This window comes from Argiope bruennichi, chromosome 10 (genome assembly GCF_947563725.1).
Source record: "Argiope bruennichi chromosome 10, qqArgBrue1.1, whole genome shotgun sequence".
Taxonomy (NCBI): Eukaryota; Metazoa; Arthropoda; class Arachnida; order Araneae; family Araneidae; genus Argiope; species Argiope bruennichi.
In genome coordinates, this window is record NC_079160.1 from 41,365,530 (window position 1) to 41,391,648 (window position 26,119).

The 26,119-nt window shown below is 27.3% G+C and overlaps 1 protein-coding gene across 1 annotated transcript in view; it reads left to right on the top strand.

Annotated features, from left to right (window-relative positions):
• The first annotated feature begins 2,966 nt into the window (after positions 1-2,966).
• The window catches only part of LOC129987882 (calbindin-32-like), a 424,993-nt gene continuing 401,840 nt past the window's right edge, over positions 2,967-26,119 (top strand). Inside the window, exon 1 of the mRNA XM_056095864.1 lies at positions 2,967-3,255. Within this exon, the coding sequence (XP_055951839.1) occupies positions 3,120-3,255 (136 nt within the window). The 5' untranslated portion in view covers positions 2,967-3,119. The remainder of the gene's footprint in view (positions 3,256-26,119) is intronic.

A 26,119-nucleotide genomic window follows, 5' to 3' on the forward strand; every position in this document is an offset into this window, starting at 1 on the left:
TCTCAAATGACTGAAACAAAAATGTGACACAAAACTGCAATTGTAGTCGCGAAATCACGTATCCAATTTGGAATGTTTAAGGTTCTACGTTTTTGAGTTATTTCGTTAATCTGTTTCTGAAAGTGCAGACCGACAGACAGTAAACCCGTTGTTGGATTCGAATCAACTTTGACAGGAATGTACACTACGGATGATAAATCTGCGTGCTGAATCTTATTTATCTAGATATCTTCGTTTTTGTATACGGACTTCCTCTGAACAGATTTGACTCAAAATTTGATAGACATTTGCAAATTTGGTGTAAAGACCGTATACCACATCCGTTTATCCGTAATATCAATCGTCAATCTCCAAGTGTTCTTGAGTTATATTTGTCATAGACAGATGAACATTTTCCAAAAATATATTTTTCGAAAATATAAAACGTAGAGATTCGTCTAAGTCTCGAGTTCAAATTTTTTTTACTGTTACTGTTCCTTCTTTATACTATGTTTAATAGAAAGTAAAAATCCAAGAGAAATTATTAAAATGAAAGAACTGACATCGACTGAGATATTCGAGGAATAATATTTTAACATTCTACAGTAATTTATATAATAAATTGATTTTAATACACGGCAATTTAAACATTTTTTCTAGTCATTAAATTGATACGTTATTAACATATATCGTTATTTACTCATAAAAAGTCATTTTTTTTCATCATTTATCTAATTAACTATTCATTCGATCATCCAGATTGAGTCTAGTCCTAGTTAATACAGGTAATTTGAGTTCTACTTTTTAACATTATAAAATTTTGAAACTGTAGTTGTATAATCAATTTTGAAATATTTCATTTCATTTTTATCATTATCCTCTTGCAAATGTTGTATGCTAGTATCGAAGTGGCAAACTAGTTGGATGAAGGACGAACCACTTGCTGATATTTTACATTATATCCATTATCAGCTAGAAATTCGGAAATACTGGAGGGAAGATCGATTTAATATGAGATCTATTCTGAAATATCCCTTTAAATCTTAACTCGACTGACTGATGACACTCTCTACCGACTCATGACACTCTCTACCGACTGACGACACTCTCTACCGACTGACGACACTCTCTACCGACTGACGACACTCTCTACCGACTGACGACACTCTCTACCGACTGACGACACTCTCTACCGACTGACGACACTCTCTACCGACTGACGACACTCTCTACCGACTGACGACACGCTCTACCGACTAACGACACACTCTACCGACTAACGACACACTCTACCGACTAACGACACACTCTACCGACTAACGACACTCTCTACCGACTAACGACACTCTCTAAAATTATCGATACAAAAAAAAAGAGATTCACGATTCATTTGAGAGTTTTGAGAGAAAGGGAAATATGATTCACAGCTAGGCTACCTCTAAGAGAAAACGTCGAAATACTGACTCACTGGTTTCAAGTGAATACAATCCACTTGTGAAACATATGGAATTGAAAGTACTTACAAATTACTATAGACAAATAGTTGGAACAATAATTCTCCATCAATTAAATCATTTGTTATTGGAAAATAACTTAATCGAAATCAATTTTTTAGCTTTACTTAATATTTCGCTAATTTAATATCAATTTTATGAGCGTTTTAAGCATTCGTGGTTTTAAAATAGCAAAAATATCATACAGACGAAGATTTGATGTCGAAAGTAATTTTAACAAAATGAATCGCGAGTCAAAGGAAAACAAAAGTTGGGAATTCTTGTCCAGTGAATCAAGCTTTATTTAACACATGCAAGATTCAAAATTAGAAAAATTTTAAAACGATTCTTTTCAATATGTTCAACTTTTAAGGCTTGGATGTCAATAAAAAAATTTTGCAATCATTTTCTTATATTTATTTTTTTATTTTATATTATAATAATTCTTATCCATACTTTCAACTGCTAAGGCTTGAATATTAGTAAAAAATCTGTATGATCTTTTATTATGTTTATTTATTATACATTTATTGCTGCTCTTAAGAATAATACGTCTTTTTCAGAAAATGAGTAAATCAATTTTTTTTATCCGCCGAGACTTGAATTGAATGAAAGGGGATTTTGACAGGCTTTAATTTATTTAACAATAATTTATTTAATATTATAGTTAAACATTCACAAGAATGTTTAGTTTTTTTGCAAAATAACTAAACATAGTGATATTTTTTTATTTATTAAAAAATGGATAACAGTGGAGTATTTTTTTTACAGACTCTCTTTACATATCACTGTTGAGCATTGTTTAATTTATTTAATATTTTTCTAAAACTGTCACAGTAACATTTCAGTTAAAAGTAAAAAGTGGGTGGATTTATTCTTTTTTTCTATTAAGATTTGGATATCAAGACAATAAATTCACACACATACAAATATCTGTTTTAATATTGTTCTTAAACTTTCATAAAAAATATTTTAAACTAGATAAAAGAGGGTTTAATTTTTAAAAAAACTCTACTAAGACTTGGTTATGAATTTAAACGAATTTTTTTTATGACCGCATCCAAATATATTCGCCTCATTGATCTAATATTGTTCGAAAATCTTAGAAAGAACATTTCAATTTCTATAAAAGGGGGTGCAATTGTCTGGGATGACCGATAGGCAAAAAGGGGTGTAGAAAATGTGCCCCGAACTTTTCTTGAGTTAAATGAACAAATTCTTATAATAAAGAATATCTTACACAAAAAGACTGACAAAACAATAGAACTTTTCATCATGATTTAAAATTAATTTAGAATGTGTAAAATGTATTGTTGTATAGTTGACTTAGATAAACTTAATCTAAAAAAAACATTTGGAGGGAAGATTCCACCCATCCAACAACCCCTTGTCCGGTGAGCATTGCAGCAAGTGTGGCGCGCAGCATCGATTGGCGCGTGCGCAGCCGGCATCCTTTTAAACAAAATCGTCTGCGGAAATCCGAGCGCGCTCAGAGTTCTAAACGTTTCGAACAGGTAAATCGTTCCCCTTTCCGCTCGTGAAAATAAAAGTTCTCGCTTTTCGTCCCATTTTCAAACTTTCTCGGCCTCATTTCGGAAGGGGGGAGTTTTTTTTCCAGTCGGGCACGAGGAAAAAACGGGAGAAACGATGGAAGATTCGAGGAAACCTCGCAAGTCAAACTCGTGTAACTTCATGCGCCAGTTCCGGGACAAAAACACGAGGGAACTCAAAAATCTGACAGCTAGTCAGTTTATGGAGGTGTGGAGTCACTATGACAGAGACGGTAAGTGTTTATGTAATCACCTGTCGCCAAGTACCTTTTGCGGTCGTTCCCGCACGGCCTGTTGAAGATTCTATATGAGTAAAATGAAACTTGTTGCCATTCATGTGGGAGTATTAATTCAGCGACTGACGGCGTAAAGCGTTTTTATTTTAAGTTTGATAACAAAACTTATTACCAATTTTTACGTTAATTTTTTTATTCGCCGTCTCTTGATTCTGATTTGCTTGTCATCTATTTCAAAGTTTTTAAGTAATAAATAAAAAGTGGTTGTTTCATCTTTTTCTAGCAAAATGCTAGCTTTTATCTATAATCTTCGAAAATAACTTTTTTTTTCTTTCATTTTATGGCAGTAGCACAAAAATTTACTGTATTTTTATTGTTTGAAATAAGAATAAATGAAATATTAGAAAGAAAATTTAATTTAATTAAAAATTATGCGTCGATATCTAAAATCTGGCGTAGCAATTAATTTCGAATGATAGGAACACATTAAAAGTTATTACTTTTTGAAACAATATATACTTAATATAAAATATTTTTTCTGTGGTTTTTTTTTTCAAAAATTTGAATATCATAACTTAAGTATTATAAATATACTTTTTTAATCGGACTGTTACATTAGTCATTCATTAATTTGATTAAAAAAATTATAGAATATAAAAATTAGTAAACTTTTTAATATGCAGAAAGTTTCAAAATGTAATTTATGAACAATTAAATATATTTATAATTTGATTCGAATATATTATTTTTGCGATAATGATTACGTATCAATAATGAAGCGAAACACGCATTATAATTTTACAAAATTGCAATTTTATTACTTTTGTTTTGTTCAAAGATTTTATGAAATATATTTCTTGATTTGCTTAAATTTTAAGTTCCTCATTTTAATGACTTATGTTAACATTTTTTTTACATTTATTTGTTAAAGAATCCTTATAATTATTCTGTGATAAATAGAAAAATACAGCAAATTTAATTCATTATGTATTTAATATGCATTAGAATGGAAGTTAATGTAAAGAAAAAAAACCGTCCATTCTTATTCTTATAATTTATTTCATTCTAATCTAATAATACGCTAACACCCATAACTGACAGCAGACTGAATATTTTTATTTTTTTTAGCTTTTTTCTTGTGAATAAGAACATCTGACATATCTATTTATCTTTCTGTCCATATCAATTTCTTATCATTTTACGTTAAATTTGATAAGGCGTGCTATTGACTGATAAGTTTTTTTTTTCCAAATTAAACACTATTTTTAAACTTTTTATGAATGATACAAAAGTTATAAAAAAAAAAAAACTTTGCTTTTTCATGTGAAGATTCTCCAATATTTTTATATTATACAGAAAAATGCTTTTAAAAAGGAAATATTTGTTTTTTATATCAATATTCTTTATGAGTATTAGATATGTTGATGCATTGTGTAAATCGAAGTACGAATTACGCACTTACTTTAAATATTATATTTTTATTCTATTTAAAACTAAAATTTAGCTGTAATAATAAAATTAGTTAAAATCTCTATTTTTATTCCCAAATGTATCTACATATATTTTTCAAATCGATAATTTTGTATTTTTTGTTTAATATAATGCTTTAATTTTGACTGTTATAGAATTTAATGCATATAATATAAAAACCCTTCAGCTTATTACTCATTCTTCTGATTTTTTATTCTAATAAAATTTTATGATGTAATCAGCAGTGTTCTCATCTGCAAAATTGGTCTTTTGAGTTGTCATTATATATCTGCAGAATTTGCCTGGGCACCTCAAAAATGTGGGTCGCTCTTCCCGGGGGCTGAGCAGAACGATACAAGATTTGCGAAATTTCTCGCAGAACATTTTTTTTTTCAAATCAGTTGAGAAAACAATTTGACTCGACAGATTTCATTCAATTTTTCTTTAAAAATTTTGTTACTACCGAATTTCTATTTCGTCCGGGCTTCTCAAAAATCGGAGGTCGCTTTTCCCGGGGCTGAGCAACGCGACATGGGGATTGCGAAATTTCTTAGAGAACATTCTTTTCCTTAAAAATAATTGAGAAAAATCTTTGATTCGTTGGAATTTATTCAAATTTTCTGATAATTGTTCTTAAGAATTGCTATTTTATTTCTTAATTTATTTTTTAATTTTAGGCAAGAATTTTCTGTAAAAATGGAATTATCAAGGTTTTTAAAAAGAAAAAAAAAATAACAATGAAAGAGTGAATGTTGAGAACAAATAGTTTGGAGTTAAATGATAGATCTTTCGCTCAAGATATATAAAAAGAAAACATCTGAAAATGAATTATATAGCAAATGGATTTTATGTTCGGTTTATTTTGTTTTGTTTGTTCGGCAGTTTTTCTGGCTTTTGAGTTTCAAAATATTTTAGCACTCATTTATTTCCATTTTTATTCTAAAAAAATTAAACGAAATTTTCTAAAATTCACGTTTATGTGTCGCTAATATGTATAATACACGTCAATAATATGTGTATTCATGTTTCGGCTGGCTACTACCTAGAAAATTTGATTTTCGACAAAAATTTCCTTTTTCTTATTAAATATTCACAATTTTTGAAGAATTATCTTTATGAAATCCTTGGAATTGTATTTTACTTTCTTCATATTTACGAAATATACGCTTTAATGCTATTTTATATCCTTCAATACTATTTACACAAAACCTAAATTTTTTTTATATCTTCTTATCAATAACATCATCCGTTAAAATTTAATGCGTTTTTGTATGCAAATTTGGATTAATAATTTCTCAATATGTTCTGCAATTTCGAAAAAAGTTTTTTTATTAAAAAATATTTGTCATTTTACTCCTTCATAATCTGAAGCAAATAGAAAAGTTCACTTTATATATCAATATAACCCCACTAATTAGAACCTGGATAGAAAGGCAGCTGATCTTTAGTTAGGAATTGCTAATCTTTTTTGTGAGTTATCCCTAAAATTTTGAAGAAAATTTTTTTGATAAACTCCTAAACCAGATATTTTCTAAATTCTTTGATAACCCCCTCCCCCCAATTTTCAAAATTCTTTTAGCTTTCATCTCGTGTACATCTTTTTCAATCCATTTTATGCAAAACATAAAAAAATAAATAAAAGTATTTTATTACGATTATAAAAAAAATCTTCTGTAACGTAGTCACAAACAATGGTATTACATAAGTAAAATTTTGTTTTTTGATAATGAAATTTTCCCGAGGATGATAATAATAAGAGATGTATTTTGATTAAAAAGCATATATTATGATAGATGGATTTGTCAACCATGATTTGAACATTTTTTTCTTATTTAATATGAAAATATTCAAACTAATAAGCAATTTCTATATTCACTCAATCATTTCCTCTTAAATTTCTTAATTTTCCAAGTGAAGGGAGAAAATAATTAGCAAAAATTTCATATTCCATCGTAATACAATAAAATATATTTCTTGATCATATTTTTTGTTGCAAGGAGGAAATAAATACTTTAATTCATCGCATTTAATTGATTGGAAATACCTTCATCATAGTGTATAATTAATAGCTTTAATTAGCATCGTTCTTTAATTTGTAAATTAATGATTTTTCTAAACTGACAATCTCCTGATCCATCTGTGATGCTGAAAATATTTTCGTTCTAAAAATCTTTCTTTCTTTCCAAATTATCACTAATTTTTTTATATTCATCTGTTTCATACAAAGCATTATGCCAACCTGATTAGGAATCCACTGTGCATCTATCAAGAAGGTTAGATTCAAATTTCTAGCGAAGAATGTAAGAGAAAGTATAATTAGATGGAAATGATATATATACAGTAACGTTTATCATGTGATTGTAACATCATGAGGGGCAGCTGTATTGACGCTCGGCCTATTAGGGTAAATAGGAAATAAATCATTTATAAAGGGACAGAAAATCCTCATATCAAAACTTGTAGAAGGAAATTTAGTTATTTGGGAAAAAAAGAGGAATGTCATAAATCCTCAATTAAAATATTAAATTGAATGACTTTTCATATAACAATGTATCAAATTTGAATCGTCTCATTGATATAATTATTTGAATCTGAGAAGTTGGCAAATTGTTTGGATGCCTGGAGTAAAAACCCTGCAAGAGCGACATTTAGGTAGCACTTTTACCACCCTCAACATTCAAAACCTGAATTTTTTCATAGATTTTAAATTTTTGAAAACAGTATTTAAGCTATACATATTGCCACAAATAGAAATATTGGATCATTTAAATGTGGAATACTTGCAAGAGAGCTAATTTCAGTATTTCATATATAAAAATTTAAATTTAAAATTAATTTTGAAGAAAATGTTTAAACAATTATCATTATTTAACTTCCATTATTTAAAAGTGAATATTTAGTACATCTTTATATAGTTTAATATAAAGCTCGTCACATCTGTGGACTTAATCTTCCCCTTCGCAAAATAATATATAATATAGGCCCTTTCAAATAAATTTGGGAACTTAAAAAAATAAATTTGCTGTTTGAAAATTAAAATTTTATTCTAGTTTGAATACATGGCCTTAGATAAATCAAATGATATAAAATTAATTTGCCTTGAACAATTTTCAGAAAGTTCCGAAACCTCTTCCGAAGATCTCAGGTAGTTCTCTTATATATTAGAAGAGAACTAAGAGTGCTCGAAAATCTTAGAAAGTTCTCTTCTATATTTATTTGGTGATTTGTCTTGTGCATCATATTAAAAATTTGAATTTAATTCAATCTTACGTCCTCCCTTTATAACTCTGAAGCAAGTTCAAAACAGAATCAATCAACAGTGCTAAATCTAGTCAATAAATCTGCTGCATGCGTGAAATTACTGAATTAATTTTTGACGCTTTTAGTTATAATTAAGTCATCACTAGTAAGAAAAATTATGTATTAAAATTAAAAATTAAGCTATAATTAAGTCATCGTAATAAATTAATCATAAATGAATAACTCGAACATACATTTAAAAGTATTAAAAACCCTTTCGGTTCTTCTTTTAAATAAAAATGCAATAAATCCTTCAAATAAGTATCTTCTAATGACGTTACTTCATCTGACCATGTGACGTCACGTTATATGGTCAGTTGACAATAATAACTTCGCATATTATTTTAAAGCATGTTTTTTAATAAGATTACGATACTAATAAGAAATGGAAATTGGAATCGTAAATCATACTGACACATGATAGAGGTATTTTGTGAACATCCAGTTGTTAAAAGTTAGCTCCAAGAATTAGAACAGAAATTTTAGGCAGAAATTTGTGTCCGAATTTTATATAGCCCAAACTGTGCAAAGTGAATGCCGAGGAGATATTAAATACTGATGCTGATAATGAGATGCTAATTAAAGATGTGATAAAATTCAAACAATTTCTAGTGAAGTACAAAGGAATTATCCATATAAGATTATGAAAATTTGACATGGCATGACAAACATACTCAAATCCTTGCTAAAGCAAGAAAATAAGCAAAATATTATGAATAAAAAATATTGTTAATGATTGGAATAAGTAGTAATAATAAGTAGTTAATTAAAATAATTACTTCAGATAAGACAAAAATAGAATGGCACTCTAGTAAAATACATGAATAAAATATTCCTTCTTATTTTTACATTGTTATTAAATATTCAGAATTTTCTGAGAATTCTGGCGTCAAAACCTAAATAACCTCCAAAGAGAAATTGAATAGTATTAAAATACCTGAGCGAACGATTTTTATAAGTAGAAAAGTAGTTTAAATACATTTTTTTATTCTTAAAATATAATTTCCGAATCTTTTCTGTAACTTTCATAAAATACATCTGATAGTTTTTTTTTTTATATTTTAAGTTAAGAAATCAAGTTACTATGTCAATACATTCTTACGAAATTGCATTTTCAAATTGTAAATTAAATAAATTGCCGGATTATTTGAAATAAGTATTTATTAAATTTGAAAACAGTTTGAAAAATAATCGATATGAAGATGTTTGTTTTATTATTTTTAGAATTACTTGAAGATTTTTTTTGTTCAAATTTTGCAATAAATGTTTTATTAAATCCAATTCTAAATTTTGGATTTAATACGGATGTAACATAACATTCAATTGGATATTTAGAATAAAGTTATAAAAGAAAGAGATAAATGTTGTATGAATATATTAAAAAAGAGGTCTTTGAATTAAATTGAATGAGCGGTAGCTTGTAAATATTTTGCCAAATTTAAAACAATTCATAATTTTTAAAATATGTAGTTCTACTACTGATTTCATAGTGTGTTTCTAATATTTTGTATTATTCATTTAAATGAGATTGTTAAAATGCATTTCTGGAAAAATAATATATCATGAAAAATACCTCGGTTATCAATTTTAGTAAGAAAAATATTGCTACCATTTTTTTAATTTTATAAAGTAAATTCGACGTTTTTTAATTAAGCTGAAAAATTTGTGACTTTTGAATAAATTAATCTAAACATACAATGTCATTTGATAAAATGAAAGTGAAAAATTTAATTAAATTTCGCGTGAATGTTATTTTTCTAAATATTCTTTTGCCTTAAATTAAAACTTCTTCACTCAGACGATAAATTAAATTTCGAAATTTATTTTTTTCTTTGTCTGAGATTACAAAAATTAAAAAAAAAAGAAAATATTTTAAAAGATGTTTTTGCAATTTACAAATGTAATAAAACGAGTTATTCGAATTTATTTATTCGTTCTATACAAATTCTTTTTATTTTTTTAAAATTCTGAGTATAAAATGTTCAATTATATTATGCTGAAATCTAAAAAAAGATATCATTGCGCATTATCATATTCATTCATTTGATTTTAAAAAGTTTTAGTTTTAATATTTTAAAAACGGAAAATTTTTTCCTAATGTATTATTATAAGATCTGAATGCATATATTTATGCCTTTCATCTTAAAAATTACAAAACATATTGAAATATATTCTTTTTTATAGAAAGTAGGGTTTTGCATTATGAAATGAAAACAAGCCAGGTATTAAAAGCATAAATATGCTTCAATATTTACTCAAACTATAGTCAACATTCAGTTTTAAAAAAGGTTTGTTAAATTGTATCTTTTACGAAATGAAAGTCAATTGACTATCTCTAACAAATATGAAATATTTTTGCAGATTGTCATATGTTTAAGTTACATTAGTTTATTATAAAGAAGTTAGTTTTGATTATACAATATTTATTACAATTTCTTTTTACAGACAATATAAAACAATTCATAAAACGCATAAAAATTGCCCTCTTTTTAAAACTAATTGAAAAAAAGGGAAAAATGGCAAGAAACTAAAAAAAACTTATGAATTAAATAGCTAAACCAATGTTTTATCAGCTTGTTTTTGGTCATTAAAATAATTAAAAGTTTTGTTATAAAATTACAATTTATTGAGACGTTTATTTAAATTTTGAAAAACAAAGAAGTGTTTCATTTTTATATGAATAAAATTGAACTATCTCGACAAAAGTTATTAAATTATTTTGGAATTCACATAAAAATTATTTTTATTTAAAATGCACTTTAATAATTAAGAATATTTTGTAAAATTAAAAAAATATTTTTGTTTTTTTTTTGTTCACTAGAACTTCAGTTATGTATATTCATTTTATTACATATTTCATAAATTACTTAATGTAATTATTAGATTATAAAAGAAATTGGAGAGATTTAAAATTAAATATTGAATGGAAATTAAAAAGCTTCTTACATTTGGCATTTGCAGTTTCTTCTCCAATCTATAAAATATCGTTTGCATATTTTTCTTTCTGGTAACTGATTTATAATCGTCTGGTCTTCATATTGACCATTGCAGAATATCTATATTCAAAGCGAATTACATAAATAAAATTTTGAGGGGAAGAATGAATTAAAAAAATCATGTAATGAACATTCTTAAAGATAAAAGTTGCGTATTTGTTGTGTTAGATCACTTTCTGTAATGGAAAAACTAATATAAATGAAATACAAAAAAACCAAAATATGTCTTGCTTGAATTCGTTGTTAGTAAATTTAATATATTTACAGACATTAACTATTACTGACATACATTTTTAGTTCGCAATTATGAAAAAGAAATTTTTCTACTTTATGAATAAAATTTAGCTTCCTTTAAGAATAAAACTGGGATTTTGCCTGTAACATAATTAAATTATATTGTGCTTGACAGAAATGCAAAATAAAATCCTTTATAATGATTATAAATTTTCTAACTATAAAAATTTCCAATTTCTCATAAAACATTATCGTTTTCATATATATTTTTGAATAAATATTTTATAAATTATTTGATACTCTCTTTGTCATTGCGTCAATTACATAGAATTGAAAAAAAACATTTTTAAAAATTCATGGAAATCTTAAAGAAATCTAAAATTGAAAAATTTCTTATTAAAATCTCGTTTTCATGTATCCCTTTTTAACCGAATATTATATTGTCAGTCTGATGCTCTTATTTGAATTTACAAAAGCTGATATTCTCCGAGAAATGTAAAAGATTAGAGCCGGATAAAAGTGAATTTAAAACAGTATCAAAATTTCTTTAAATGATTCAAATTTGAAAATAAAGATAATTTTTCTATAATTTTCGAATTAATTTCGATGGAACTGACAGGAAACGATAATTTTGGTTGCCGGTCAATAATGTTAGATCTAACAGAATTTGGAAATTTGATTGGAACTGACAAATGTAAAATAAATTTTCAAGATATAATAATTCTTTAAAATTAAACAAACAAAAAAAACCCCCAGGAATATTTTCTTCTTATATTTTCAATAAATAAGTTGAGGAGATTCAGGCTGATGTTTCCTTAAATTGAAAAAAAAATGGATTTTCAAAATACTTAGATAAATTTCCATAACATTAAAAGATATTATTAAAGAATTTTCTTTTGTTGATAACATTAACTGAAAATAAAAGAATATTTTTAATCAACCAAATCAACTTTTAAAGAAAAAATACCAGAAAATGAACTTTTATAGAAAAAAATGTTATTATAAGAATTTAAAATTTTTGTTTATTTCTGTATCGTAAAGAAATGAAACGTTTATTCTAAAAATATACTAACCAATAACCATTATTTTAACCAGAAAACTAGTATGGATATCAACTCCTGATAAATAAATGAAATCTAACATATAGTCTCCTATCCGGAATAAAATAGAATTACAACTCAGAGACATAATTTCAATATACAACACCAAATTTTTTATTAGCAGTAAAAAGTTTTCTTTCAAAATAGATGTTACAAATGTTTGTTTCGTTTTATTAGAGGCAGACGATATTAAAGTTTGATTTATGTTACGGTCATACTTTCTTTAATAAACGTGAAATTAAAGACAAAAAAAAACAATAAAACAAAATGGGATTTTTCTTTTAGAAATATATTTAATTTAACTTTTAACAATTACAATAACAAAACGCCTTTCCTCTTATGGTATTTTTTGTTAAATTATTTCTTATATATGATTAACGTTTGAAGGAAATCCTTGAAAAATGAAAATTTTGGCGACATTTTGTTTGCCATAACTCTTGTCGGTGTCATCAACTAATACATATTGAGATTATTTATCATATTCTGAAGGGAATTCTTTCTATTTTTATGATTTTTATTATTTTAAAATCTGATTCTTTTACAGTCTTACTTCTTATTTTTCCTGAAATTAGCTGTCTTTCAGGTATCTGTACTTTTTCTTTCGCTAAATGCATAGAAATGGTTTTGAATGAAAAACTTCAGAGAATAACAACAGGTCCAAGTCGAGCACTGTATGCACAAAAAAGCATAAGAGTTAATATGAGATGAAAGTCTTTTGGAAACATGACAGGAGTTGAATTTTGATATTGTTGTATAGGAGAATTTAGATTTCAAAATTATTTATTTTTCACTTTTTTTGAATCACAGACGGATAGAATTGGAAGAAATAAGTAAAAATATGAAGATTAAGAAATTGAATTCAAGTCTCTTTAACGCTTGCCTACCATATATGGAATATATAAAGCTAAGTTGCTTAACTTAACCTGCATAAAACTCTAAAATATATAAGTAAAAAAACTTATTTCTTAATTAAATCACTTTATTTGCAATTATTTTTTTTCCTTTTGAATATGTAATTTTCAATTTGTGAAACATGGCTTTACAATTATAAAAGCACAAAATTACAAAAGAATAATTACATTCAAAAATCAAACTACGGGCAATTTTCAGATAGTGAATTTTATAATTCTTAAACAGTATATACCACAATTACCACATTTATAGTTGAAATTTCATCAATGGTTTGAAGAAGAAAAGCAATTTTTATTATTTCAAAAATAAAATTAAAAGAATGTGAATATTATTGATTAAAATAAAAAAAGAAATTTAAAATTTGTAATTTACGACAAAATAATATAGTATTCGTGTTTTTCTTTTTCTTATGAGAAATCTAGAATCTCTATTCATCAAGGGGAAAAAAAAACTTTTGCACACACATCTTTTAAAAATAAATCTTCATACCAAAAAAAAATTTTTTTTAACAGTGTACCAACTTATTATGTACCAAATCTATCATTGCAATATTTTTTTGGATGAAAAAAATTTTTTTTAACAGTGTACCAATTTATGTACCAAATCTATCATTGCAATATTTTTTTCTGGATAAAAAAAATCGTCAAATGATAAATTTGAATTTTGTAATAAAAGAAGGAAACAAATCAAAAGACGTATAAATATTTACAGAACAAAATTTTTGCTGAGATCTTAAATTCTGTCAGGTGTTTCTGAGGTGCAATCTATTTCTTGAAGCACCACTGCCATCTTGCAAAGCAATCATGAGTTAGGTAATTTTTTGACGGCAAATTTGCGAAGCATTTTTTCAGCTGAAGATAAAATGCCAGCTCATGAATATAAAACACGCGATTTCGAAATTCGGAGATCGTAAAAAGAAGGCCCTTTCTTTTTTCCAACCACTCGTTTCGGGAGATTTTGCAGCCCAATTCGGCAATTCTTGATCCCTCTTTCTAAAAATACGGCGCAAGAAATATAAAAATGGAAAGTAAGGTCACTGATGTTTTTATAAAATAGAAATTGTGTTGCCAATTTGTTTTTCAGAAATTCAAGGGGATTGTATCAATTTTGGTTGGTATCATTTCTGTGGAATTTCAAAGGCATTCTCATGAATGTGATTTTCTTTTCCTGAGTTTTAGAACAATGGATTTTATTCCGACTCTTATGACGGATTTTTACTAATAATAAAGAAGAATAGGTGCATTTATGCAATTTAAGCCAAACACTAGACTTCCAAATTAGCACAAATATGTTTTAGAGGGTAGGAATGTGCCCCTCGAAACAGTAGTTTGCAAATGTTAATAAGAATTTTATTTAATTAAAAATTAGGAGAGATCTTGGCATTTTCCAAGACAGTTTTTAAAAATATTTTTACACAAAAATGATTTTTATTACATTTTAAACTTTAAAATGTTCAGTTTCAAATTCTCTTTCTTGTTGTGTAGCAATTTTAAGGAAAACTTTGTTTGTTGCCATGAAATTTAAATTATTTTCATTGTTTTATCAAGAATAATGTAAATGATGTAAAATGTCTGAATACTTTTAATATCCCACTTTTAATCTTTTTTATAAAATCATGATTACTCTTGATAAATATTTTTAGAATTCTATTTTCATCTACTGATTTTACCTGGTTCACTGAAAAAAACACATGATATATCTTGTAGTGATTGAGTTTATGAGCATGTAATGTGATAGCCATGCTAGAAATTTTATAAGAATTTTTAAAAAATGTGAGAAAATAGAGAAAATAACTTATTTCTCAAAATATGAATTAAAATAAAATCTTTAAAGCTTTTTATTTAAGAAAAAGCTAAAGGTTATACTATAAGGAAACTAAGCCACAATGAAACTACGAAAGAAATTTACTAACGATTCTTCCTAAATTTATATTAAATGTGATCATTCTAATTTTTTTCAAACATTTCTTTCAGTTTTTTACGCTTTATTCTTTCTGATTGTATTTTGACCTCCATACTTTCGAGTAAAAAAATATTTTCTACATTAATGCATTAATAATAGCAAGCTTTTAAAAGCTTCTTTGTTTTTCTCATTCAACAACTAAATTCTATACATAAATAGGAGAAAATACCATGAAAATTAAAAAAAATTATTTAAAATGTTCTTTTCCAGTTATTTTATTTTCTTACTTCATAAGATTCTATGCTTTGTTTAAAGAATTCTCTACCCACATTTTCAGAATGAAATTTAACTTGTAGCTGTTTCCTTCGCAAACACTATTGCAACTTTAAGAAAATGTATAAAAAGTTTTTTTCCCTTGCCTTCTTGCGATTTCTCAAAGTAAGATAAACTCCATTCTGCTAGTGACGTAACTTTGGATTTACTCGAGTCTCGTGGGGGTTCAAAGCAAATTAATCCCTATTAAGCTACTATACTTCTCAGTTTTTTTATAAACATTCTCATTTAAAAACAGAGCTCAGATAAACTTAGATAAACATAATTTTGGAAAAATAAATTGACTCTTGCATGAAAAACATTTTTTCTAATGCTTTGGAAAAAGTTATCTATATTTATATTTTGGAAGGAATGAAAGATTATATGATTGTACTATTAAACAGACGGGATTTATATTAGCACATAAACGCTGTTTAACCCTTTCTAGGGCCGTGGGACGTATGCTTCCCACCAAATTTATCAATCTTTGTATGAAATTATGTAGGTTGGCATCAGTTCTGACAAATTATTTTAGTAAGTCAAAAACTTAGATGCTTCAGTTCTTTATCTGAGACAAAATGATGTGTCTTGATTTGTTACTTAATTATTAATTAACCAAATTAATTAATCAAATTAAATTTATCTAATAAGCTAAATGAATCCCTTTTCTTATTCTAATTTCAAGCCTAAAAATATTTTAACATAATATGACTAGAAAAAAATGTCCCTTTAAAGGGTTAATACAGTTCTTTAGATTACATCCATATCATTACCTAGAAACTTTTGAGAACCAGCTAATGCACGAGGAATATTAGTTGATCTTAGCTTTAATTAAATTTCTTATGCATAAGTTAGTACTTGCATTTCTATGAATTAAGAATTTTCAATCATCAAACTGTTGTAGCCGTTCGAACCGTGTGTGTAAATAGCCTTACACTTGTTCTATTTATTGCGTGCATGAAACACAAAATGGAGTTCATTGGTGTCATACTGCCATTAAAAAGTAAACGCTTAGATAATCTAATTGTATTTTAATTTATACTGTAACTTCACTTTTTTTATTCTTTATGCAAACTCCTTAAATAATAAAAAAAATATATATTGCGTTTGTATCGTTATCTATAATAATAATAATAATAAATAAATAAATAAATAAAGGAGAATGTGGGTTCGTGTCTGTGTGTATACTTATACTTCATTGAATTTAGATCAATCTATACTAATAATAAATAAAGGAGATTGTGGATTCGTTTCTATGTGTATATTTACAGATCGTTAAACCTAGATCTATTTATACTAATAATAAAAAAAGGAGAATGTGCGTTCGTGTCTGTGTGTATACTTATAATTCATTGAATTTAGATCAATCTATACTAATAATAAATAAAGGATATTGTGGGTTCGTTTCTATGTGCATATTTACAGATCTTTAAATCTAGAGTTATCTATACTAATAATAAAGGAGAATGTTTGTTCGTGTTTGTGTGTATATTTACACATAGTTGAATTTTTTAGTTGTGTGTATATTTACACATAGTTGAATTTTTTTAGTTGTGTGTATATTTACACATAGTTGAATTTTTTTAGTTGTGTGTATATTTACACATAGTTTATAAATCTTGTCTCTTTGTTAGCTTTAGATCCTTTTTTTTTGGCAGTGCACTTGAGAGTGAAAATGTGCATCTCCGAATGATTTTTTAAGAACTTTTGTTGAAATTTTCAGCACATAAAAAATAAACTATTAGCATTTTTTTTCTCGATAGCTTCCAAAAATATTGTCACATAAAATAATTTTCGCTATTTTAAAACTCAAAAAATTATCTTTTTACTTATTTATTTCAGTTGCCATCCAGTTTTCTTCTTAATTCCAATAAATTAATTCTTAATTTCAATAATAAATGCAATAAATTAATGCATCCGAAAGCAAAAAGTATTACTTTGAATTTTCATATACCTCTGTGTGCTGTCTTTTATTAAAAATAAATATTAAAATCTGCTCCCCCATTTTGATCAACTTTGTATTTTCACAAAGAACAATTGGCTTTGTGAATATATGAAAAATATGTAAGAGCGTATCGCCATCATTGGCAAAAAATAAAAATTATCGCCAAACTTAAGATTAATTTGGCAATGATTGATCACTTCTAGCCAAGTTCGATAATAAAGGAAAGATCTAGAAATTTCATTTTTACAGCATTATTTGAAACCCTTATTTATTTTCCCAATAGTCATGAAGATTTTCATAGATGCCTTGATATTTCTCATCAAAAGGTATGGGATCAAAGGATATCAAATTATATATTTAGGACAAAAGACGAATAGTGAAATACTTAATTCTTCGTATAACTTATTTGAACTTGGCTATAACATTAGGAATCAATTGCTATATATAAATTTAGGGACTAACGATTATATTAGTCTATTGAAAAATGTATAAATGTTTTACTGTATATACAATATATCATTTCGCATAAACTTTATGAAATTGAATATTAAACTAATTGATTTTCTTGCATACTACTAAAACAATTTAATTGTGTGAGTTAACAAATTCAGTTACAGTTTGATAAATTTCTATTAACTAATCACTGAGATGTGATTAACGGCATTACTTAAGCATTTTACTTCAATGTAGCTCTCTGTACCAAAGCTTATTAGCTAATTGCTTCGCTTTCATAAAACATGTTAAATTTGACTAATGTATTACAGCTCCGATCTTTTAGTATCTGACTAATTTGCGTATCATTACTTTTTCTTTGAAATCCCAAAAGAGTTAAGTTGTTTATCAATTTACGAAAATACAATTAGTTATAAAAGCATTTATATGTAATTCAAGCGCGAGTTTATTATGGAAAAGTAATTGCATCATTACTTAATTAATTAGTTGATAGTATTTAAAAAGTGTGAAAGGATACGTTTTTAACTTCTCAAAGAAGTAAAATAATCAATTATCTTTAAGAAGTACACTCATTACCGAAAATGTGTAATTAATAAATAAGTTTGAATAAGTTTAATACTTAACTCAAATAAGTTTGATTTAAGTTTAGTTTTATTCAATTAACGTTCCCTGTTGAAGTAATAAGCGGGCTATTTTGGAGCAAATCTTGTCATCTTGGACCATAGTCAGCTGACGAGGACGATAGCTTTCCGAAGTTATGCCTCACACCATTGAAAATGGGTTTGTTCTTAGAATACAACAGTACATTCTCTTAACTACACTAAAAAAACAATTGTTTCAGCACTAAAGTCAATCAATCCATTAGATGTGTATAACTTGAGAACATCTATTGACACCATTAGATCGAGTAAAAGTGTAACCTTTTTATAAATATTGTTCTTTGACAATGAGATATCTGAAGATTGTATATTTGTGACTAATTTTAATGCAGGGAAACACGTTTCCATGGTTGTCGGGATTAGTTCTCCTTTCTAACCCCAGAGGGCAGTGCATTCCCATTGTCTTGAAAGTTATGCCGGAAAGATTTTTTTCTTTGTAGTCATGGAAAGTAAACGTTCACGTGGTGTGTGAGCGATGAGTAGCTCGCGAGGAAAAGCAGAGCAAATTTATTCTAACGATCACGCGGAACCCCCAACGAGTTTCTTATGAAATTTGTAGTTTATGAAGAAAACAATTTTTGTTTTTAAGAAATATTCGTAACCGTGATATGGAATTGCATATCGAAAATTGTATAAAAGTAAGGAGTGTCTCGATGTGAATAAATGTCTAGTCAAGAAAACTGTTTTCTGATTTTTCTAGCCTAGAATGTTCTATTTTTTTGCGAACAGATGCACAGGGTATGTGCTCACGAACAGTGCAGAGATACTTTGTTAAGGAAATGTCCTCTAATATTCGACAATGGTCAAAATCGCTTTTTAAAAAATTTCTATAAACTCGGTAAAAATGGCGAAATTGTCTAAATGCACATTATGCAAATAAAGGTACATTTTTCATTCTTTCATGGAAACAGCTTTACTGCTTTGAAGTATCGTATTTGCCTAGCGACAATATGCTGAAACTTCTATCCGAACATTTTCATCTTTCAAGTATTCATATATTCAGAAAATATCTTAAGATTCGGAGCAGGCGATGAATAAAAAAAGATAAAGTTTTCATTTTATTTCTAAGGCGCTTTGCAAATTCACGCACTTCAGGAAACAAAGATCAAAATATGTATGCGTTTGTTAAAAAGTTTTGAGCCATGCGTTTTCGGAAAATAAATGGGTTCTTGAATGTCGATATCCAAAATTCTAACCTTTAAAGAGTGAGAATTCTATCTTTGTTTTCGGTTTCTTATCTTGGGTTTTCTGTACAACAAAAGAGGGAAATATGGTAGAAGTTTCTTGGAAAGATGTATATAAGTACGAATGTATACAAAAGCTGGTTATATTGCATATTTGTGATATTTTAGAATTTTTTAAAATCAAGTTAGCACCAATGATATATTTGTGCGTTTCTTTTATTAGATAATTAAAAAACAAAATGAAATGAGTCGATTCTACTCTTCTTGTTAGAGGGGGGGGGGGGCTTATAAAAGGAAATAAGGAAAGGAATCCTAGGAAAAGTAACTGGGTGTTCTTACTTCCTTGGAGGATATATAATTGATGGCTTTGATTAAAGAACCGATTATTGTAACGGTTCGTACCATTATCTAAAGGCAGTAAGTCGCAAGTATCGCTTGTAAAGAGGATATTTTGCCTTAACCATTTCTAAGGCCGTCGTCGGAAGTATGCTTCTTACCAAATTTATCAATATTTGTATGAAATTATGTAGGTTGGCATAAGTTCCGACAAATCTTTTTAGACAGAAACTTAGATGCTTCATTTCTTCGTCTCAGACAAAATGTCTTGATTTGTTACTTAATTATTAATTAACCAAATTAATTAATTAATGAAATTAAATTTATCTAATAAGCTAAATGAATCCCTTTTCTTATTCTCATTTCAAGCCTAAAAATATTTTAACATAATATGACTAGAAAAAAATGGCCCTTTAAAGGGTTAAACAGAGAACCCGAATTTGTTATCCGTGGCGACCGGTTCAATCAGGGATCTGAATGCTTTGCCTATGATGGGCATAAAATTTGTTACTTTGTATTTGTTATTTTTCCCTTTTTACTTTCCCGTATGTGTAGTATAGAGTAAATACAGTAATCGTAAAAAAAAAATTCGAACTCGAGATTTTGATGAATCTGTTTTAGATTTCCTTGGGTTCAAGAAACAGGTTTTGGAAAAATGTCCGTCAGTCTTCTGTCTTTGGCAAAGATAAATCAAAAACCCTTTAACATAGACAAGCTAAATTTGGTATACTCTCTTTGCACTAAATTAGCAGATTTCAGTCAAATTTCTGTTCTGAGGGAATCCGTCTGTCTGATTGTTCGAATATAAGTTAACACGATAATTACAAAACGAAGAGAGCTAGATAGATAAAATTCGGTACACAGATTTACATCTGTAGTGTGGAAACCTATCGAATTTTTAGCTAAATTCAAGGGGTTGATTGTTCTGTTGGTTTGTACTCCCAGAAAACATGTAAAAGCGATCACTGAAAAACTCAAATATTTCAAATTTGATATGGAATTTTGCGACGAGGGTTTCAATTTTGTACCCAATTTTTATTTCAATCGCTTGAGAAAAGCATGTATAAAATACACAAATTTGATTTTTGAATACTATTTACACAAGTCAGGGATTAATCGCGAAATAACTCGCCAAGGATGACACGATAGATTCAATGAAAATTCTAAATTTCATACCAAAAGTTAATATTTAGTAATTATTGTTCGCCAATCCTATGCAAGGCGTTCTCTAGCATGGCAATATGTGAGAAAGTTTTGGGGAGACTTCTTCCGTTGGTTACTTTGTACATTTTGCTTTTAGTCGACAGTCCGTATGAAAATAAATTTTTATAATGGTCAAAAATTTCGAATGAAAACCTAGACGAATCTTCAAGTTTTAGATCCTTGAATAGAAAATATTATTTTTTTAAAGATTTTGATCCGTGACCACGATAATGTGCAAACGAAAAGAACTAGATGGATGCTTTGGACAGCTTCTGCCAATAAAATGTCTGCCCATCCACACTCAGGGGGAAATAATAACAACATTGTAAGACAAATTCAGAATTTTTAATATATTGTTCGATTATCAGAATTATAAATCTATATAAAATTACGTATTCAATCAGTCGAATCATTGTGACTACGTCATCTTGTTTATTCGTCTGTGAAAACAATTCTTAGAAACGCTAAATAGGCTTATGTTTGGGACAAATGTTAAAATGAAATTTTAAATTTAAATGCATTAAATAATTATCTATTTTGTAACGTTTCAGAGATGATTACTTTTATCAATTAAGCACTGTGATGCAGCTATATTGTTTAATAATGGTAAATAAATAATTTAATAAAATTTGAGTCAAAATTCTTAAAGTAAAACATTTATTTTGATGCCTGATTTTAATCGTTTTACATCCGTAAGAATTTTTTAAACAGGACAATGGAAGTATGAATTAAATCGTATAGTTGTGGAAAAGATTTGATAGCTCAAATTCTAGATGTAATCACAGGATAAGTTTTATTAGAAATTGTTATTGTTAGGCATTATTTCTAATGTATTCTACATCAAAATTGAACTTTCAAATCTTAGGTGGGTTTTAGATAGATTCTTATAGGAGGACTAACTATTGCAATGATTTTCATGAAAAGATTAGGGGAAATTTCTTCATTTGCTTCAACAATCATGGTCCTTAGAACCCAAAACAGCCCTTTTTTCAAAATTTTATATATACATATAACGCTTTGTTCATGTTATGTTGTGAACAGAATAACTAGAGTAATTTTGTTTTGGATTTTAACTGGCTTGGAATATGTTGTTAGAAATGTAAAAATCTCGGATGAGTTCGTAAATGGCGTATCTATTTCAAAGGAAATAGAAATGGCGGGGGTTTGAAATTTTCATTTCGCTATAACTTTCTTAATATTGAAGAAAGAAAAATAAATCCGATTAGCCAAAATAGCACCTCATTAAGATAAACAACTTTCATATTTAAAGATTTTCGATAAATGCAATATCTTAGAAGTTAGAGGGTAAAACGTGATTTTCATGCCCTCATTTTGACTTTTTTTAACATCAATAATTTGTTTCCAGATAACTTGGATGTGAAGAAATCTACTTTTGCTTTACAGCAATCGAGAGGAAGCTTTAGATTTACATCCATAACTTTAATCTGAAATTCTTATTTTGAAAGTCGTATATCTTTCATAAGCTAAAAAGATGAAATCGTCATTATATATTATAGAAGAAATGCATCCTTTATTCTTTCCCAAAAACAGCCGTTGCCATTTCAAGCATCATGCTTGATCAAAGACAATATATTAACTTTTATTCGCACATTTTCATTCTTCAGCTGCTCCTATATTTTGCTGATATTTTGGAATTCAGAAGAAAGAATATAAATAGAAAAAAAAATCGTTTTCATTTTGTTTCTAAGCGTTTCGCAATTTATGCAGTAAAAGAAACAAAGATCGAAATATATATGCGTTGGTTAAAAAGATTCGAGGATGCGTTGTGGGAAATATATTGGTTTCTGAATGCCAAAATCAGAAATTCTGCTTCTCTAAGAGTGAGAATTTTTGTCTCTTTAATAAAAAGGTTTTGTCGCAGTTTTCTGTGCAATAATAAGAAAGAAATATCTCCTGTTTTCTTGTAAAAAATATTGTTAGAAATACGCTTGCTTTTGTTTCAGTCATCGAGTTTTCTTTTCTGTTTTTTTATCGTATCATTTGCTGAATTTTTAACGCTAAAAAGAGAAAATACTTGTTATAACTATGAAATAAAACTTAAAGTGTGCCATGAAAATTAAGTAATAAATTTGTTGTGCAAGAATGCTTTGATTACAATTTCAAGATTTTCTGACAAATTTTAATTATAAGATAAATTTAAAAGAACTTTTGATTATGCTGTAAATTTAACTTAAATTTTAAATATTATATGAATTTAATTTATAACATGAATTTAACCATTTATTTACCACATTATTTTATAAGTTTTTATTTTACTTTTTGTGTTATGAGCTGAGTTTATGTTCTGAATAATCCCAGGAACAATTTAAAAACCCCCTTTTAATTAATTGAAATATTTTAATTTGATTAATATTTTAATGATTTTGATTCATGCCTTGAAATGATATATTATAACTTGTTGTCAAAGCTATGATTTTCGTTTGAATACCATCAGAAAAACAGACACCTTACGAAGATATCAGCACGATTTAAACGGTACTTTTAAATACCATCGGGATATAAAGGGTAAAATTAAAGAGGCATTTTCGGAATATTTACAAGTGTTAACTCTTTTTTTCTCGTGTGAAAGGCTTGTAACAATCAATTGCTACCGTACTAGTCTTTTTATTGCTGCGAGATTGTAACCGTAACCTTTCAGAATCGGTACAATAATCTAAAACTATATATATTATCGTTATTTTAATTTTAATACAACGTTTCGCTAATTTACTTAGAGTACGGTTGTCATAACAGCCATTTTCAAAAATATACCACAAGGCGTTCCAAAAGGCCATTTACAAACTTGAAAAGCATATCAAGCGTACTGAAATAATTAATTTTTATGATAATATATTGGATCGGAAATCCAATTATAAAAGACTTTTTTTGTGACATTGAACTAAGCAAAAAAGAAAAAAAAATAATGCAACAGATAGAATGTACAGCATAGATGAAATATAAAACAAATTCACAATATCACAATAACTGAGATGAATAAATAAAAACATTATGTTGACAATTCTATGAAAACCCTTGAAGAAATTCAAAACCTTGAAGTTATTCAATTGTAATCAAAGAAATTGTCATTTGAAGTAATATATGCTCGCATTTTCAGATTAATGCAACTGTGTTGTTTTAATATTAAAAATTTTTATTCTGTAAATTCTGTTGTACGCTTTATTTGGTGTATCTTTTACTTTTCATTGTTTTCTTTGATGACGAGTCCCTCGTATTAATCCATTTTTATGTTCCGAATCTTATGCTTTTAATCTCATAACAACTGGTAAAAATGCTTAATAACCGATTTACGAAGTAAGCCTTTCGCATTTACAAAAATATATAAATGATTCGGCCAACATGAGATTTTTTGAGATTAGTTATACTGAACACACACACGCACGCATACCCACAGCACTTCTGAGTAGTATGGACATCTGGATTCTCAGAGTGTAAAAATTGTAATTTTTACAGTTCATGTGAAGCTAAAATATCACGTGAAGCACACGCGGATAAATATTGAATCAACTACATTTGAGAAAAATTTGCTTTTGAAAGAGTTCTGAATGTGTTTGTACTCCCACTTTTCCTGTTTTCTATCTTACTGCATTGAAAGCGACACTTTCTAGTTCTAAATTCAACATGAATAGCTACTAAAAATTTAAATTTTTCGATAATTATGAAAAAGTAAAAAGCTTTCATTAAAAAAAAGAGGCTAACTGCCAGTTCATTTATCAAAAATGTGTTACATATTAATGAAATCCAGTAAACGAGTTCAAAATATATCCGGCATTATTTTCAAGATAAATCTAAGTATTTTTAAAAAAATAATCTCTTGTATATGATTGTAAAACTCTTTTCAAAAATATTTCCTTATATAAAATTGGAATCTACAATTTTATATCATAAAAATAGTAAAAAACAAGTTTAGGAAGAGGAGTTCTGTACGTTGAGTTTCAGGACAAAAGTGTGTTCTGAAGAAATGAATGACAAGAAAAAATTAATTGCTTTATAATAAAAAAAAAGTAGAGAATTATGAATGCATCATCTATAAATCTAGCATTTTTCTACTAGCAAAAGAGATTTTTAATTATTTTTTCTTTTCTTTTTTGAAACATTATAAGCATTATTAATCATTTTTGAAAGAATAATTGATTTTCTGAGGAAAATATTCTCAAGTTCTTAACTTTTTTCGTGCAGAAATCGTTTGATTTGAAAATCTGGATCAGACTGAATATGAAAGTCGTATTCTATATTTATATTCGCATTGAAGATTCAAGCATAAATCACGCTTTCACAAATTTTGCTTAGTGTTTATGTTTTCAAAAAAGCATATTGTAATCGATTTTTCATTCATTTCTTAAAGTGATTGAAATGTGAAAAAGTGCAAAGTTGCATCTCCAAAGCAAAACCTGATTTGAATATTTTCATAAATTAAATATGAGTTAATTGATTAATTTTACTAAATTTCATTACAATGCAAGTGGCGTCATCTGACGGAGTCATTTGTAATTGAAAAAAAAATATATTTATTTCAAAACTCCATAAGATTTAAAATATTGAATATAAAGGCATAAAGCAGAAAATGTATGGAGAAAAATCTGCTTTTTAATAAAAATATTTTCTAAAAACTATTTTGATGGCATTTATTTAATCAAACAATTAATCTAATCCTAGGAGCTATAAGAAATTTGACGTCTTAACCATCTATGAGACAATAAAATGAAAAATTATTTGTTTGAAATGAAAGAACTAGTGAAATTTGACATTTGATTTTGACACCAATATTTTATACACGTATCATACTTCAAGTAAAATCCGCTAGCATGCCCGAGGAAATTTTCCTAGTGGATTTTCT